The following is a 19,176-nucleotide window of genomic DNA, read 5'->3' as shown; positions in this document are numbered from 1 at the left end:
TAAGTTACGTCTCGCCACCAATTCCTCTTGGTACAACTGACACAGATGATCTAGGTGATCTAACGTTTTGATTGTGCTATTCATTTTCACCAAAAGAAATAAAATTAAAAATAAAATTAAAAAAATCTGAAAATGTTCATTAAGAATGTGAGAATATCCACTGCAAGGCCCAAAAAACTAATCACCGACGACACACCTAAAAGAATTCAGAGAAAACCAATTCAGAAATAATATCACTGGTTGAAAAGCATAACTATTTTACAGTGTCAGCATACACAAGCACCTCTTTCAAATAAAGGGGTCTCAAGGTCTACGAACATGGCCACAAGAACAGTTGATTTTTAAGTCATGCGACTGCAGTGACACGAGAAAATACTTCATAAAAAAGTTTATCTTTTAAAGCCATTGACAGCACTATGGAGGGCGTCGGTTTGCACCCCAACACTTTGTGACGACTGCAAAGCAAAACACATTCAGTTCTAATCTCCAGTAAAAGCAGGATTCATATAGTGACTAATTGAATAAGACGTCACACTATTGGTGAGATTTAAGGACCTTTGTTTTTGTTTTTTTTTACCCCCCCCCCAATGTAATTCATTATAAACAGCATTTCTGTTTTCTCAACATCTTAGCCAACAGTTCCTGTAGAAATGTGGTTGTGCTTGACAGACAAAACTAAAATTTCAGATTTTTATTCTAAAATACTCTTGTTAACACCTCTTTGAGGTTCGATTTGCACTTCATCTAAACTACAAGAACATTTTTCTTTTAAATCTTTTAAAACACCAAATCAAGATATTATGTCCAAATGCACCTATGTCTTCTCAAAAATATAGCATTTCAGTCATCACAACAAAAATAATAACAGTTCTATAAATATTATTTTTTTTTTGTATCTTAAACAAATCTTCCAGTGACTCCAGTAAAGTAGCCGCAGGTCACTCTGTCAGCGCATAGAGCCTTTATTTAAGCATCTTCTCGTGTTTCATCTTCAAGTTCCAACACTGGAGACCGTTTAGAGCTTCCTGTTTCCCGTCAGGCACTGCGAGCATCACTGTTTCCTTCCAACAGGCTGTAGGAGACACAGTTCACTCCCGGCTGACACAATCGGCAGATTGTTGTCACGGTGATGGCCAATAAGGTGGCTAATGCTGTCAAATATATGATCTTTTGTCCGTACCTTTGGAAAGAAAAATAGACATATTAAAAGTCTGTTTTGTGAAATCAGACAATGGATTTTTTTTCAGGCATTTCAATCTAGAGTCTCTTCTAGAGATGCAATCTACATTTGTCTTACCGTGCCCTCGGGGTCCACCAGCAGTAGGTGTTTGGCAAGTCCATTGTGCATGCCTGTTAGTACGTAGGACCCTGGGTTTGTCGTACTCTTACGGACGAGAAAGTCCCCGTCATCTTTCAGCAGTTTCTCAGCATCGCGGCGGCTCATTTTGCCGTGGTACCACGTCTGGCCCTCCAGCTCCTCCTGTGCCCTGAAGGCCAGAGAGCGCACGAGCAGAGGGCTGGAGTTGTCTACGGATGCTGCCTTGTGGAGACCAGACACCTGGGACTGGGCTTGCCCCTGGGACGGTGGCTGGGACTGGGACTGAATGGCGTCCTCGAAGGGCTCTGGCATAGATGAGGGCAGTGCAGAAATGAAAAGTTAGGAGAGGAAGTGTAAAGCACGTGATGAAAAGATCAAAACATGAAATAATTTTTAGTAGTTTCGGAAAGAAATATTAGTTTTTAGGACAAACTGCAGGGACAATCATGTTTCAGGCATGGAAAAGCAAGCCTCTTTGAGACTTGCCACTCTATGTAGTCCTATAAAAAGAAGCACATTTCTGGGGTTTACTCTGTGACTCATTTACTAGCACGGCAGAGAGTGTACCTGATCGTGATCGTAATTCTCCTCTGAAGTAATGCTCCCTAAAGAATTTCGGATGCTTCAGTGTCTAGGATTTTTTGGCATCTAGTGGTGAAGTATAGGAGATCCTATGATGTAGATATAAAGGGCTCATTCTAGACTGAGAAAACATACTATATAGTCAGTTACTTCTTATAGCTCCACCTAAATATTGCGCACTGTACCTTTAACAGTTGAGTGCCTGATGCGATGATATGCTGATGACACAGAGTTGTATGCGTAAGGCCGATGGGCAGTTGTCAGCCAATAAAAGTAACGCTGGACATTTACCTTAATCTCAAACTTGCAGGTAATTCAGGTGGCAGATTAACTTGACAGATTAATATGAATAGTGAGATTAAAACTGCTGCACAAAGGACATAGACGGATACATATGAAACGTATAAACTTTACACAGACAGACTTGGACCATCTTTCCCACCCAAATCCTGATTTGCATATGAATGTACTTGAACAGTTTGTTTTTCGTTAACAATATTTTGTGCAATTATCCACTTCTGATTAGTTAAAAGGTTAAGTATGCAGTATATATAAACATTAAAGCATGAGCACTGGGCTTGTTAGTAGAAGTAAAATGTGACTGTACAGTTAAAGGGGAATTACCGTTTTTTACAACCTGGACCTTATTTCTGGCATAAAATATGATCGTTTACTCACCCATATACTTTTGTGTAATTTGTAGTCATTCGGGAGATAATTAGATCTGCTTATATCCATATAGTAGGAGTGACTGGGGCACCGAAACACAGTCTCTAAATAACGCATTATCTGCCGCGAAACTCATTTCACCAATATTTTGTTATCGTACGGTAGTGCTATTCCCCGTTGAGTCCAGAGTTACCTGTTATCTGTTATCATCATCTCTGACTTGTTTACCTGTAATTTGCTACTGCTAGTTTTTTGCAACGTGGCTGAATATTTTTCAGATTCTTAAGTAACGAGCCGGACTCAACGGGGAATAGCACTAGCGTACGATAACAAAATATTGGTGAAATGAACAAGTTTCGCGGCAGATAATGCGTTATTTAGAGGCTGCGTTTCGGTGCCCCAGTCACTCCCACTATATAGATATATGCTGATCTAAATATCTCCCTAACGACTACAAATTACACAAAAGTTAAATGGGTGAGTAAACGATGGTATTTTATGGCAGAAATAAGGTCCAGATTGTAAAAAAACAGTAGTTTCCCTTTAACGGACTAGAGTATGTGCACTTTTAAATTATATAGTGAAATGTTCACATGTAATTTGTGTCATGGAGTCTTCATACATAGTTACAGCTTCATGTAACTGATCCTCCATGTATAATAATAGCAAAGCTAAGGTTGAAGCTGAACGCAGGAAAGACTACAGCTATGCAGTGACTCTGTCCTCCTTTTGTCTCCGTACGGACATGATATTATTATAATGCCAGGGCAAAGTCACTGAGTAACAAAAGCTTGGAAACCTCTATAATTAAGAACTAAAAGTATAATTTAGTTACCATGTATTGTTTTAACAGGTGAGTTTTAAAAGCAGATTGTCTGAAAGTCTTTTGAGGTACACCGAGAATTGAATAAAAATGAACCGGAAAGCGTATGAAAGGATGAACTAAGCGAGACTCAATGTCGGAAGCGTTGTTAAAAACTTCAACTTGGTGATTTTTTTTCTATTGAATGAAGTCAGTGTCAAAAACATTATATTCTAATTTACGGTTAGGGCATATGGACGCATTTATCTTATCAAGTCATTTTATTTAGCGTTGGTGTAAACTGTTGATTTGGAAGTGTCCGTGTAAAAGCAAGAAAAAGCATTAATCTACAACACCAGGCTAACCAAATCTTACTCATGTCAAACAGGTCCTTCTGTGGGCTCTCTTTGGCCGCCGCTGCCATGCCCTTTGTCACATTTTCCGCCTCGGCCTGGAGCGCCGCGAGCACCTGGGCGTCAATCTGCTGGGTGTTCACATACGTGGGCATCTCCCCCGCTTTTGATGCCTGACCTTTACTCTCTGGCAGACTGCTTATATCAAACGATCCTAGACATGTGGAGAAACAATCGGAGTCGCATTGCTCAAGTGATAAAAACGGTGCAGGGTTTTAATACCTCGTGTAGTGCACTGCTTGGATTTTCTTACCCTGCTGAAGGAAGATGGGCTTTCTTTCGTCTCCCCAGTTTTCACAATGTCGCCCTTGGTAATACGTCTGATCTACTGAGCCGGGACCCATCTGGGGATATGCAGAAAAACAGCGGATATTTAAAATATCGGATGTTATCTCAATATTAATTAATGTATTATGAGAATAGTGAGATGAGGGTTGCAGGATTAGTAGATTTAGACACTTAGCATGATTTAAAAAGCTAAACTTTGTAACTTAGCATAGCTATCTGTGCAAGCCACAGTATATACTGTTTACAGTTATGCAAATCATATAGTAACCATGGTAGCGCATTCAGAATGTGAATGGACAGTTTGATGACTTTGTATAAGCTGCAGTGTGTTGACGTTTGTAGCATTTTGTAGGCAAAGTGTGTTACTTAGCAGTCCCACAGTAATGACCTGACACAATTGCTCAATGTACCTCGTTTCCGTCCCGCCTCTACCCATTTGCCGTTATCGCTATGGCTGGTTTGAGGCCGAACGACGCCCATTATTTGTGACACCAGAGCACACAGATACACACAAGTAGAAACAGTAACGTGCTGTGTGACGTCTTCCCTAAGTTGGCCTGGCTAACACTGAGGTTAGTCCAGATTAATTAAGCTGTACCTGGCCTCCATCTGATGCTGCATTCTGATTGGCCAGCCGGGTGTCGATGAAGCCTCCGGGGGGTGGCATCTTGCCGGGGATGTTGTTATAGTAAGGGTGCTCTGCTGACTCCTCCTCTTCCTCTGTCCACGGTAACTCCTCCATGTTTAATACCCTTAAGAGAAAACAATAAAAACATATCTGTAGGTGCTTCTGTGTATGTGTATAAGTACTCTTGGGTGTGTTTTCCATGAGCCCCACCACCACACACACCTGTCATGCGTGGCGGACAGCTTGCTCGAGGGACACTGCAGGTACTGCTGGAAGCGAAGGTCAAAGGCCTGGCCGATGGTACTGATGACGTCCTGGGCCAGTCCGTCGGAGCACTCCAGGATGTGACATGCTGACGAGAGTCAGAGCAGCAAGTTTTAATGAGCATGTTGCATATGAGATCCTCTATTATAGTATTAAAGAGAAGAATATTCACCTCTTCTATTAACAGGGTCCTTTGCTACATATGCAACAAAATCTGTTGTGTCCTATAACAAAAGATGCATCTTGTTAAAATCTATTGATATAACGAAAGCACTCAGAGGGCTAAATATCTTTTGGAAGTCTTTTGCTAACCGTGCACAGTATACAAGGCAGGCATGTTCACATACTAGGGTTTTTCTTGCACAATCAAATCATGTATGCAATTTCATGCTGCTATGGATTTACTTACTGGGTCTCCGCCTGATGCAAAGGAGATGGACTGCATGTGATGGTTGGCTATGATCTGTCAGGAAGGAAATGATACAATGCATATGGTTTAACCCATCCTACTGCATACATGCAAACACAAATGCAGTCATTGTATGAGCACAGATGTTTTGGTTGATTTTATATTATTTCTGTTTCTCTTTAAATTGCTCCTTGGTTATATGTATAAACCTCCTTATAGGAACGTCATTTATTTTCTTAAAAATCTTGCCATGTTAACAATGCCTAAAATAAAGTTTCCTTTAGTGCAGTAGTAGTTTCAATGTGGTTTACTGGTCCGCTTTTAGTTGACAGTGGAGATTCTTTCTTGACCTTGGCCACATGTGGTGTATACTCTAAAATACATGATCCAGAAACTCTATTATTTACAGAGCTTTCAAGCATATTCTTTTGCAACTTTTTCCCCTTTTTTTGTGCTTGTATCAGCCGTTTCGGTGCAGTTAACAACGACCGGCTCATTCAGAGCTGAACAGTGGTTGACGCCCAGTCATATTATTTATATAGCGGTACAGAATGGACACACATTATGACTTGACACTTCAATCCACAGATACTTATAGCAGCAGAGGGGAGTGGCCAGACGAACTGTCCAGACTCACTAAATTTTCTGGACCAAAATAGTTTCCATGTTAGCTGAGGAGGAGAAAGGCTTTTTTGCAAAAAAAAAAACATTGTGTTGCTGCCAGAGCATGGTGAGACCTCCTAATGGTGCGCTCACACTTGCAGCAGTGGAGCTACAAGCTACAATTAACTTTCAATGCACTTGATTAGCTAAATATCAAAGTTGAGCTGGCTTCAATGGAGACTCAGCATAAAACTTTTAGAGCTTTTATTCCCTTACACACACCATCGTAGCAGTAGCTCCTCCTTTTTTTTTAATCACATGTCTTATAATAGTTTGCAGAGGTTGCACACTGACCTGTTTGCAGTCAGGGGTCATCAGGTTGAGGCTACTGGTGGAGATATTCAGGTTGATGGACATGCCAGCAAACTGCAGATTGCTCTTCCCCAAAATGTTGGACAGAGCTTTGGACGGTGGCTGGGAGGATCACAGGAAGACATGAAAGAAATGAGTAGCAGTCAGTTACTCAGTCAGAGGAAATCAGTGACGCTATAATAAGAGTAGCCGTCTCTAGTCTTTATGCTAAGCTAAGCTAACAGGTCGTCCAACTCTCAAAGAATAACATACTTTCCAAAATGCAGAACAATTAATTTAAATTAAATTATTAATTGAAGTGTCATTCACTCTTTACTTAAAGACAGCAGTTTTTTTAAATCTTTTTTTTTGTTTAAAAACAGTAAAATAATCACCTTATGTTCGTACGTTTAGATGGACCACTTTACAATTAAAAGGTTAACATTAATATTTGTATTAATTATAGTCTGAGCAACACAAATTCTGCTTAAAATTAAAAAGATTTGGATTTCGCCAATAAAAAAAATCATTATGAAGCTGGTGACACCATAGTGTGTTTGTCAGCCACGCAGCCAAAATAACATTATCTTATATCTCAAATCTGTTCGGAGAGAAACTCGTCTGCACCGATTCCGTCTTATATACTCTTCCCTGACATTTGAGCAAGCTCTCGAGAGCAGAGTAATGCTTCATTTCACACCCCACATTAAGACACTGTCTCCTCACACACCGTGGACACACACACACAAACACTCACACACACATATGCACACACACACACACACACACAGTAGCTCAGCCTCCTGATCACAGATATTGTGCACTACATGAGTCACTAAGCACTGTGTGCGGTGTGCAATGCATCGTGGGTTGGAGCAACACCCACGCAGATACAGTCCCGTACCTCTTCATCTCTCTCTCTCTTCTCTCCTCAGCCTCTCTCTTCTGTAAGTACAATCTTTCTCTCTCATCGTTTCTTCCTCCCTATCTCTATCTCTCTGTCTTTATTTTCCCTCTCTTTTTACATAAAGGAGGGAGAGGAGGAGAGGAAAAAAAATACAGAGGAGATGCTATATATAGAATATGGAAGGGTGAATGAATATCTAATGCTGTTTCCTCTTTTTCTATCTACTGTACATTCGTTTTCTCAGGGCTTGCAGTATGGGCATCACTACCCCCCTCCCCCTTCCCTCCCCGCTTTCCCTCCCTTTCTGTCCATGTACCTTTCTCTTCCGCAGTGCTCCTTTGGTCCCTGGAATAGCCTCGCACACAAGGCTGATGGCTTCCCTAGAGGGAGGGCAAGAGGAGGAAAAAGAAGATGGTGACTATAGACACAGCCACAGTTAGTTTGGCATTAAGTTAGACTGTGTTTACAGTTAGTAATCGCCAGTGTGCGCCTCAGAAATGCATTTTGTTATCTTGAAACGAACAAGACTAAGGGCTGTGACACACACCAAGGTGATGATGGTATGTCTCTACAGAATTTTTTCGTTGAATGCTAAGGTCGCCAAGGAAACCCACAGTGAAAGTGTTGACAAACTGGTGGTCTTCAGGTGTAATGTATATCCTGAAAAACCCCGTATTATGCACTCAGTACAAAGTACGATTGAGGCTGTCCTGTATTTCATTAGCTTTTCTGACCAATCCATACAACAGTACGGTTGTTGCAGTTTTAAAGTGGAAAATGTGCGTTAATGCCTTTCACCAAATGAGATAACAAAACGGTGGTTGACACTGATGAAATTATATGACAATCCTTCCATTGACAGTATTCACAATGATGTGTCTGTGCAAAATTACAAGCCGCACACAGTTAATGATGCACACAATACATCTCTCGGGCAGTTAACATTTAACTGAGTGACAATGTCACACAGGCGACTCTGTTTATGATATCCGGGAAGCGATGTCCAAAAAACACACCTGTAATTGCCACGTTTTGCCACAGGGGGCGGCAAAGTGGAGATTTGTTCAGTGAAGATTTCGACCTGTGGGCGGTGCTAAATGAAATGTTGAGGGATTTATTTACTTATTGCACTGTCTGTTGATTTTTTTGTCTATTAACACATGAAGGATGACTTTTATGGTACTGCCATGCCCTCAAAATGCCTGCGGTATCTGCATCCCATATCCAGTGCCATACATTTCAGAGGGAAATCTAAAACAATCCTAAAATGATTGTTATGTAAAAGTTAAAAATACACGGATTAAACAATGGCTAAACATAGAGCTGCTTTGATGGAAATAAAAGGAAATTGAGATGAGAGTGAATATTGGTGTCACAACACACCCAGAAATATTACGTTCTGTATCCTTTCCAAATCACGCACAGCAGTAGGTTATTTTAAAAAATGAAAGGTCTAATAATAGAGGCATACTTTCTCTGATTGTCTCTATATCTCTTCCTCTATCTGTCCCTTTATCAGGAAAAAACAACACATACACACAGTGACAGAGAGCGAGAGAGAGCCTACTGCTAGCTAACGTTACCGGCCTCAGGAAGTCAAGCAGAAAAGTGAACATGACAGAAACCGATTCACTGCTGGCCTTTGCCTCAGTGCACATTGGTCAATGATTTCAGAGTGGAGACAAAGAAAATTCCATGCAAACGAATAAATGCACTCAAAATTCATATGCAAGATGATATTTTTTAAATGCTTGGTCTCAATAAATCATAGCTGAAAGCATATATTCAACCATTCAGCAGCATTTTGTAGATAGTTAAACATTTGATGGATTAAAACCAATGACACAAAATGTCGTTTTACAAACAATATATTCTCTGTTTGATACACTGTCTGCTATTTTTTGGGCGTTCTTTTAAGTCCCAACTAATTATGGAATAATTGTCTCTGTCATTGTATGTCTGTTTCAATACCCAACTAGAAATACACAAGTAGACATATGCTGCCTTCATATAGAGCTCAAGAGCTTGTGTTGACAACATTTAAATGAAGTGACGCTGCAGCTAGGCAACTGTTAGTGTCTTGAAGCCACCCAGGCTAATAGTTTATCAAGCTGGCGTAATGTAGACTGAATTAATGTAGGAAATGAAAAGATGAGCCCATTACGAATCACGTTTTTGCTCAAACCTTGTATTAATTTACAAAGAAAACTCTATACGACTAAATTACAACATGTTAAACTTACTATCAACCTCTGCAATTTCTGAAAACATTAACATATACTGTACGTCACAGCTTGTAAACTCAGACTTTAACAAAAAAATTCACTAATGAGGTTGTTAATACCACAAGAGGAGGCAATACGGACTTTTCTAGTAAACGGGACCCCATTTGAGGGCAGCGGTACATAGCCTATAGACAATGTTCCAGTTAGCACGGCAAAGCTTAGCATCACATCATCAAAATGCTCAATAATTTGCAAACTAGTAACCCAAGCTTTAAATTGCATATCAGATTTGTAATTATTGTTAATAGTCATTAACAGTAATTCTTACTTACAGATGTTAGCATGAGCTGCATCATTAATCTCAGAAAGCAAGCTAGCTTGCTGTCTAGCATGGTGGCTAATGCTAAAAATGAGCCGATGTTTTAAAATCTGTTGCAGAGTAGATGACACTTTACTGGATTGAACTGTCATATGTCTGTGAGCAAGTACAAGAAAAAGGTTAATTCATAACAACAAAACTATGGCAATATCCAAAAAGCATTTGAAAAAGGCAACTGGACTTGTAGAGGTTTTTGAGAAGACACCACTCATCAGAGTAGCTTCTTTAGCTCTAAGGGACAGGTGGGAAGTTGAGGTTTAAATAGGAAACTCTGTTGGTAACCCATCAGAAACTTGCTTGACTTGTTTCTGTTGACAATCAGGAACTGGGGCAGCTAATTTCCATTAACGGCTAGATAGTTACCTGTGGTTGAGGGGGGACTGTTTGTCCCTGTCCTCTTGCCCTATGAATGGTGCTCTAACGACCCTTTGTCAGTCAGAGGCTCCAGTCTGACAAAGGGTTGTTTGAGCACCTTTCATAGGGCAAGAGGACAGGGACAAACAGTCCCCCCTCAACGACACGTCCCTTCAAATTGAAGAAGCTACTCGGATGAGTGGTGAAATGTCTTCTCAAAAAAAATTCTGCAAGTCCAGTTGCCTTTTTTCAAACACTTTTTGAATATTCCACGACCTGGATGACTGAGAACCTTCACAAACACAACTATGGCAATACAGATACAGTTGATGAACAGGTGTAATGTGACTACAGCATCTTGAAACTGTATTATAATCATAGACGGTATAAAGACGGGCGGCGGAACAGCTCCTCTAAAGTGAAGCCAAAGCAAATAGAGCGCCCCCTGGTGACCGGCTGCACTATAGGTCATAAGCTCCACCCCCTCCATGTTAGTGGATGGGACTTGGGCTAAAACACTAAAATACATGTCAAATAAATTTCAAGGGTGGTTCCTGTCATTTTCGGTAGTTAATATAATGTTGATGCAAGTGTAAATTTTTTGGATGAGTTTCGTTTTAGTTATTTGATGCTATAGAAACAGGATGTGACATAACGGTGACTACCAGTTGCCATGCCAACCGCTTCTAAAGCAGTCACGTGGGACTGTAAGAGATGCATACAAAAATGAATGAATTAACAATATAGTATGAGTATGAGTGTCTGTTCTGAGTCTTTCTTATGAATAAAACTACCCATTAACCAGTCCGAGGTGCATGTTGTTTTGGGGTTTGTTGTAAAATCTATTAACTTCTGGATATAAAGCTACACTGTGTTTGTACATACCTTGTTATTTGTGACCTTGTGGTGAAATCCAGGGATCTCATTGACCGGAGGACTTCTATACAGCCCAGATACTGCAAAGAAAGAATAAAAAACCTGTGAGAATAAACAAAACAGAGACTAGCACGGCATTATGTGCACAAGAGCAATCTGATTAGCGATCTGAACTTAAGTGAAAATAACTTCTGTACCTTACAACACTGACATTAATATAAGGCCTTGATATAAGATTTGTTGTCTACTTAACTCCGGACTCAGCGGGGAATAGCACTAGCGTATCATAACAAAATATTGGTGAAATTAACGAGTTTCACGGCAGATAATGTGTTATTTAGAGGCCGCGTTTCGGTGCCCCAGTCACTCCCACTATATGGATATAAGCATATCTAAATATCGTCCGAACAAATTCAAATGACACTAAAGTTATATGGGTGAGTAAACGATCGTATTTTATGCCAGAAATAAGGAAAAAATGTTATTTCCCCTTTAAGTTAATTTATCATCACATGTATTTGCTGGTGTCCCAGGAAATGTGTCTAAGGATAAAGGCGTTTCATGTCAGCACCGTCAAAAAATGAGCATTATTAGAAGATCTTCACTTTAATTATTACCATTTAATGCCACCTACATCTGTTCACGCACATGTAAAAATAAACCCATATTAAACCACCATTACAAATTTGCTGATATCAAGGTTCTTAGAAACTCGACAAAGAGTTCACAGAGCCACAATCAGACGCAGAGCTGATGTAAAAAAAATTAAATAAATGCTCATTCCATATAAAATTCTAAGTGTGTTATTACGTCCTGCTTTGTCATAAACTCATCTTCTGTATCAGCCGGCTTCTCACATTACAACACCTCCCCTGATTAATACTGAACAGACCAGGAACATTTTGTGCTGACGAGCTCCTATCTTTATCAGAATCACATTCATAATCTGGCTGTAAACAAAACAGGCATCCAGACACGCCAACTCCTTTTCATAAAAAAAAGGAAAAACTTATTAGAATCATAAATTTCACATTATGACTCGCGGCCTCTCCAGCGAGCATTTTGCGAAGTTCAGGCAAACAGATACAATTCCTGTCAACGTGACGTTTGCAAATTTTTAACGTTATGCTATTTTTAGAACAATGAAGCGTTTGAAGTGTTCAACCCAAAACGGTCAGACACATATCAAACTGTTATAAAACCGGTAGAGGCCGATTCTGAGCACAACACGGAGGCTTTTCTTTACTCTCACTGCACGCACCTCAATCATAACGTAAAACTCAACTTCAGACTAATTCTGAAAATTGACAAGAGGCCAAATCGTAAGAGGCCATTAATGATTCCAGTAGACAAGAAGTCACAACAATACATAGACCTTATCTCACAGGATACAGTCATATTTACTGGAGTCTAGATATTACGCACGTGAATAAGATTTTTATTTACTTGTCACGGCCTCCACTACAGCACTACCATTAGAGTACTTCTGTAGCTGGACTGCTTTGGTGTGCAGCCATTATGATATAAACAGTCCACTTCTGTACAGTCAGTGTAAGTCAGGTCAAGCTTTATCAATTAACACGCAAAGATTAGTGGAAGAACAGCAAATTAAATCATCCAGCTTGTGCAGAGTGAAGTTTTTTTTTTACGCTAATCTTCCTCCATGATTGCAGTATGTGTAAAGTACCAACTGTCTGCTAAAACGCTTGTCTTATGAATTTTAGTTACGCCATGTCCGTATCTGTGGCTCTATTTTTCGTGGTGTATCCTGCACCGTTGGCAATACGTGGACCCCTGTCGACGACGTTTTAGCTGATTCGGCGCGTTGACCTGGCCGCAGAACAAGTCGGTGAGTGAGGCCTCTCTGATTGGCTGTTCAGTTCAGCGAACCGGTGCGTGAGAAGAAAAGCAGAAGTCACGAAAATACAAAACCACAAACCAACATGATCCCAGTTATTAGTAACACAGACCAATACGGGTGTTATTTCCTGCAAAACGTATGTTCCCGCTGGATGTTGGTTGAAGTTTGTTTTTTTTTACGTTTTTTTAAGTGCAACTTTTTGGCCACCGTTGGCAGTAGTTCTTTGATGTCGAATTGGTGTGACCCCAAGCCAGTTTTTTTTTACATCTGACTTATTTGTTTTTTTGCCATCCCAAGCACATCTGAATTGCCTGGAAACAAAATGGCTCGACATTCAAAAGAAAACAAAAAAAACAACAACAATAAAACAGCAACAAAAGTTCCTACTCAATCTTGAAGCTACAAAAGCGATAACATTAAGGATTGCTACGACAAAAGTGCAACCGAATCCGTCTATTTTCGCATAAATGCATGCGTTAAAAGTGCGAGCGTAAACAGTGTCGCCGTCAGTCAATGTCCCCTCAGAGTAATGGTGCATGATGTGCGAGGACGGACCACATGACGCTAATTAAAAGTGCTGTGAGCACAACACCGCGTTGAACTCAATACTCGCAGGACTCAAACCACAGGAAAGAGCCGGGGGTGGGGGTGCACGGAGCGGACCCATTTCCCCCCTCGCAGTGTGGATGCTTTCAGCGGCATTGACTGGACAAATAAGCGCTTTCTGCCTTAATGCAGTTAATGGAATGCCATGCTGGTCACAGATACTGCAGGCTTTGTCCGGGCAAGTTGTAGAAGGTGTCATATGATGGCAATCACTGCGTGTAACTTGATTTGGGAGATAACACATTTCACCCGACAATGCTGCTCTTCATGTATATTTTTATCCTAAACCTACATTTGACTTTGCATGAATAGAATTTGAGGTTTCTTTATGGTTTCATTGAAAAATGCTTCAGTCCATTTCTTCTTTTTTTTCTCCCATTCATTTCACACCTTGAAGAGCCAGGGCTCAGCATCATCACTCCTTATGCTAGTGACTCATTGCCGGCATGATGACATTCACAGCTCTTGTAGTTGTGCGCCAACTTGTGCTCCCTTAAATGATGTATGATGGCTGAGCTACATTAACAAGAGGTACGGGTGTAATGAGACTCACATGCGCTGCTGTTGTGTCTTTTCTCCGTTCGACCGTTTCACTATCGGCCAGCTAAAACAGCCACGGAGCCCATGGAGGTGCACAATGTACAGAAATAACACATCACCATGGTTACAAAAGCATAACGCCGTGGCTCCGTACACACAAGGCGGACAGAAACACGGCATCAATTAAATGGTTTGCGCCATTTTTAAGATGACGCTGGTAATTGCTGTTTTTATTTTGCATTCATGGGGTTTTCATCTACTTTTCCTGAGTGTTGACCTTCTCCATCTCCTGAATTATTCAATGTCTATTTTCTGGTTGCTGCTCCTTCGCTCAGCTTTCTGCTCTAGCCTACCTACATACACCCACTCAAGGGCATGTTGTGATGTGCAAGTTATCTCTCTTTTATCTCACCCCCGTTATGCAGGTAGATAAACTGGAGTCATTGAAAGAAAAAAGAGAATGACTGGAAAAGAAGGGTAGGACAAAGACCAAAATGCGGCCACCAACCTTCACAATGTATGTCACTCCTGGACCAGAGATCTTCTCGTTCGAGTGTAGCCATCCTCTGGAGGGTTTGCTCACCAGTCCACCGCCTCCACCTGGATTCCAGTCCTCTCCGCTGGGCTGGAGCTCGTCCAGCCTGCTCTTCTTGCTCATGCTAACAGCTGGCTCCAGCTGTGAGCAGGGGCTTGAGTGAGAGGCCGAGCTGCACAGAGAGCCGCCCACACCAGAGGCTGCTGCTGTCGCCGCACTGGGGCTCGGGCCACTGGAGCTGCCTGAGCCCGATCCCCCACCCCCCTGCAGCTTAGACACAGCCAGGTCCTTGACAGCCGAGGGCAGACCCTTGATGCCAAGCAAGCTGCCTGAGTTGCTGAATTTCAGGTTGGACACCTTGTTGATGAGGGTACAGAGGGTGGTGCCTCCATCTTCCAGGTGGTCAGAGCTGTGGCCGGTGGGGGTGCTGGAAGGAGCGGTGGTGGATGAGGGCTGAACCTCAGTCGGGGGTGTGTATGATGTCTCGGCTGCAGACTGGGGGGTGGCCGAGACCTTGGGGTTCATGGACAGGCCGTGGAGAAGCTCATCGACGGATGTTACTGACTCATTCCTGAAGCGGTTGTATTTGGTACGGTGAAGCATACCCTTCTCTCTCTTGCTCTCTCCCCTCTCTCCACCAACCAACGCGCACAGCCTGCCTCGTTCACAAGTGTGCTGGCAGACGTGGCTGAGCCGTGCTGATTACCCTCTCCTGTAACATAGCAGCAATGGTACAGGCAGCAAACGCCTTTTAGCAATCACAGGCCACCTGACTGTAATTTTCTCTATTGAGGTTACAGTGGTGGTTGTGTTTTCTGCTGCTGCTGCTGCTGCTGCTGTCGCCAAAGTCCAATCTGCTCTCAGTAAAATCCAGAGCTGCAATCCAATCCGTCAGAGAGAAGCACACAGACACAATCCATGGGAACACAACACTGAGGCAGAGGAAGAAGAGGATAAAAGGTTGCCAGGGTTGTGGTGCAGCTTATTTGGTTTCCAGCGGTGATGCTGGTTTCTAGCCTCAAAATCCAAAAAAGTAAGAGAAGAGAAAAAAAAACAAAAAACGGTCTATGTTGTTGATGATCACGGACACTGCAAGGGAAGAGCAAATACTCTCTACTGACTGCTGCCTGCCTGCCTGCCTGCTTGCCTGCCTGCCTGCCTGCCTGCCTGCCTGCCGGCTCAGAGCTAAAGCATGACTCACTGATCTGAGAAAACCTTCTCAACAAAAGGCTTGCTGAACACTGCAAATCACTTCCTGTTGGAGGGAGAGAAAAAAAAAGCCTCCCACTTACAGCACACTAGAACCAATCAATTTTTAAATTCCCCAGTCTCATATTTATTCTCCATAACTCTTTCCCCCTTATTTGTTTTTCTGAGAAAGGGAAATGAAGAACGAGAGGTAGCCTGATGATCTAACTTAGTAAAACAATTACACATAATCGTTTGCTTGAATTCGCGTTTTGAACACTTAATGCCATTAAAGCCGACGATCAGACACAAGCTGCGAGAAAAGGATGACACGCCACAAACTAATCGCGATAGACGAGGTGAAATAAGTCACGAAAACTAACATTCATTGTCATTTCATCGACAGGAAGCTTGCTAAAATCTCTTCTGGAAAAAAAACGCACAACCTTATTTTTTTTGATTCAGGAATAAAAACCTCTATTCGAACGGATAATAAAATTTTACCGTGAAAGAAATCCCAATAAATCGTCAAAGGAAACAATAAAGTAAAATTTTAGCTTGGCTGGAAATACGTAGCATCATTAATATATTGCCCATGTTAATTTATAATCACGCAGGTTTGCACTATCCAAAATCTACGACTACTAAATGCACTTGTTGTCTCGCCGCAAAAATATAATCAAGCATTAATTCAAATGAGAATAAAGCAATTTTTCAATTATTTTGGGATTAATAGTCTACTGCGTAGCACTAATTCTATGTCTTCAACAAAAAAAAATCCACATCTAGGAAGCAGATTCACAGCCAGTCTAAACATGAATGATACAACTCAACAAAACACAGAAGGAACAACACGTCTCTCAGGCAGATAAGTCAATGAAAACAACCAAAATGGATAACGGAAATAAAAAGCCCAAGAGTCTCTTTAAAACCAGCAGCAATGAAGCATCTTTGTCTCCCCGGTAGCGGCAAGCGCACATTCATATAAAATGTCCTCAGGAGCATCTAGAAAAGGCGAAAGACTGACACTCATTCATAAGCAGCTTCCGCTCTCACTGTGCTGCAGATTTCGCACTGCAGTCCCTCCCAATATCTCTCTTTCCTGCCTGGCAAACGGGGAGAGAAAAAAAAAAAAAAAAAAAAAAAAAGACAGCACGTCTGCCTCCTCTCCTCAGAAACAAAGGCAAACACAAAAGCAAGGGGAAGAAAAGCCAGGCCCTCGCAAATCAAACGAAGAGGCAAAAAGACAAAGGAGAAAAAGAGCAGAGGAGGAGAAAAAAAAGCATGCAATATTTAGTCTTTTATGTGAATGAAATAGCAGGCTGGCATACCAGTGTTTCTGTGAATGGAAGCAAGGCCTTTCTGCCTCTGCAAGGCAATCCCTAGGGATGGCATGGTCTTATCCAATGAGGAGCCAGCTGGATGACTCATTCAGGGGAGGCTTGCAGAATAGTGGAAGAGACCATTCCGGACACAGGTGTACATTTTGTTTTCCCTTAACTGCCGTTCAAAAAAGCCCCGTACATCCTCAGATGTGAGACGTTTGCGCAGTTTAACTAGAAGATGTTCAGTTCACGGAATAAGAAACAGGAAGACCGTGCAGGACGTGAAACAGACGGAAAAAAGCCACCCCCATCATTTTGATTGTCACCATTATCACCTTTTTTTTTTTTTCCCCCCTCCACATTCATGTGAACACCTACACACATTTAATTACTGATTTACTGGTTATATGTATGAGGGCAGATAGTACAAATGCACTAGAACAACAAATTATATTTTTGGCATACAGATATATTTGGACATCTGAAAATACATCATGTTGGGCTTTGATTTTATTATTAGAATGACGCTATATCAGCATATATGTTATATTGTATATTGTCCCATTATTTTATCCATTTAATCGCAACTATGAAAACTGCCTTTTAGCTGATACGTTGGTTAAATTGTGAGGAAAAATCACTGGTCAAGCATGTATGGAGAAATAAATCTTCCAATTTCAAGTCTGTAACAATCTGCTTTTGTTTAATTAATTTTAGAATTTGTCAATTTGCTTTTCAACAACTGCAAATCCAAAAATAATGCATGACTGTCTGATACATAGACTGTATATAAATATGGACAACGCTTCCACACTTTCTTGCATTGGCCAAACTGATGCTATTTTCCTGGGGATACAGGCAGCGCCATCTTGCGACTTTGGAGCCAGAGTCTGCGCAGTACGGTCCGAGAGTGGAGCCACGCAGAGCCACGATATTGATGCCCCGCCCACACTTCCTCCAGACTTACTTGCTTTTTTTGTTTAATTAATACTGCGCTCCGCTCTACCTTCATCAGTTACAAGGAAATGTTGGATTATACACTGTACTTATTTTTTTTATTTTTTTTACAACTCTCACAGCCCCACGGGACTACGCTTCACGGAGCAGTTGCCATGGCAGCTGGTGGTCGCCATTATGTCACATCCTGTTTCTATAGCGTCAAATAACTTATCCAAGAAATTGACACTTGAACATGCATCAACATTATATTAGCTACCTTAAATGACAGAAACCATCCTTGAAAAAAAAATATTTTAACGTGTATTTTAGTGTTTTAGTTTGGCGCAAGTCCCATCCACTAACATGGAGGGGGTGAAGCTTATGACCTATACTGCAGTCAGCCACCAGGGGGAGCTCTACTTGCTTTGGCTTCACTTTAGAGGAGCAGCTCTGCCTATCTTTATACAGTCTATGGTCGGATAAGGTGTGATGCGTGTAAGCTCAAGGAATCGGTACCGTGTGGAAGTCTAGGGATGCCAAAAATGAAATGATTGAACTGAACTGACCTATAATTTGGTGCCATTTATTTCCGCTTTGGTGCTTTCCGTCTATGCAGAATCAAGGATTATGCATAAACAACAACACGTCACCCCCAACTGGAAAGGGAACATCCACAGCAGAGTTTGAACAAGTTACAACGTCAGGATTTGTCAAAAATTATTTTCTTATTTTTTATATAAAAAGTATTTATATATTATTTTACTTCCTAAAAACTGGCATCATTCCAAAAGATCAGTATTGGTCAGGCTATGAATATAGATACGAAAATAACAGGGACAAAAACTGTTCAGTACAGCTGATTCCAGAGCAGCTAAGTGAAAAGTTCTCCGGTTTGGCAATCTGCGGTCGCAACTCCCGATTGTGTAAGGAGCCTCTGCAGAACATGAGTGGGCATTCCTCAATTGTGGCCATTAAACCATCATTAGATGTGGTTGGCTAACCCCTCCGCTCACCCTAACCCGCCGCTGAACCACATCCAACGGTTCAACTCCTGTTTGAGTGCTCCGATTACAAACAGCAGACCTCAAATGCGTCACAGCATACCTTTAAATAA

At 41.4% G+C, this 19,176-nt stretch overlaps 1 protein-coding gene across 1 annotated transcript; it reads right to left on the bottom strand.

Annotated features, from left to right (window-relative positions):
• Positions 1–468: 468 nt before the first annotated feature.
• shc3 (SHC (Src homology 2 domain containing) transforming protein 3) lies at positions 469–15,339 on the bottom strand. The gene is made up of 12 exons (XM_084572199.1): positions 14,584–15,339; positions 11,078–11,148; positions 7,551–7,614; positions 6,331–6,450; positions 5,374–5,427; positions 5,137–5,188; positions 4,923–5,052; positions 4,671–4,824; positions 4,038–4,128; positions 3,747–3,938; positions 1,298–1,623; positions 469–1,180 (listed from the first exon to the last, which is right to left on the bottom strand). Exons 1-12 carry the CDS (start codon positions 15,211–15,213, stop codon positions 1,052–1,054), a joined length of 2,013 nt encoding a protein of 670 aa, XP_084428325.1. The 5' UTR covers positions 15,214–15,339; the 3' UTR covers positions 469–1,051.
• Between the last annotated feature and the right edge of the window lie 3,837 nt (positions 15,340–19,176).

Source organism: Chelon labrosus (assembly GCF_963514085.1).
Source record: "Chelon labrosus genome assembly, chromosome: 22".
NCBI lineage: Eukaryota > Metazoa > Chordata > Actinopteri > Mugiliformes > Mugilidae > Chelon > Chelon labrosus.
Note: the sequence above shows the minus strand (reverse complement) of the source record. Positions and strands in the feature narration are given on the sequence as shown.

Excerpts from the sequence above, each read along its gene's own strand:
- shc3 (XM_084572199.1), bottom strand. The coding sequence starts at position 15,213 with ATGCTTCACCGTACCAAATACAACCGCTTCAGGAATGAGTCAGTAACA. Across the intron at positions 3,939-4,037 it reads GCCCATCTTCCTTCAGCAGG|GATCGTTTGATATAAGCAGT; the intron begins GTAAGAAAATCC and ends CCACATGTCTAG. Across the intron at positions 1,624-3,746 it reads GAAGGACCTGTTTGACATGA|AGCCCTTCGAGGACGCCATT; the intron begins GTAAGATTTGGT and ends CATCTATGCCAG.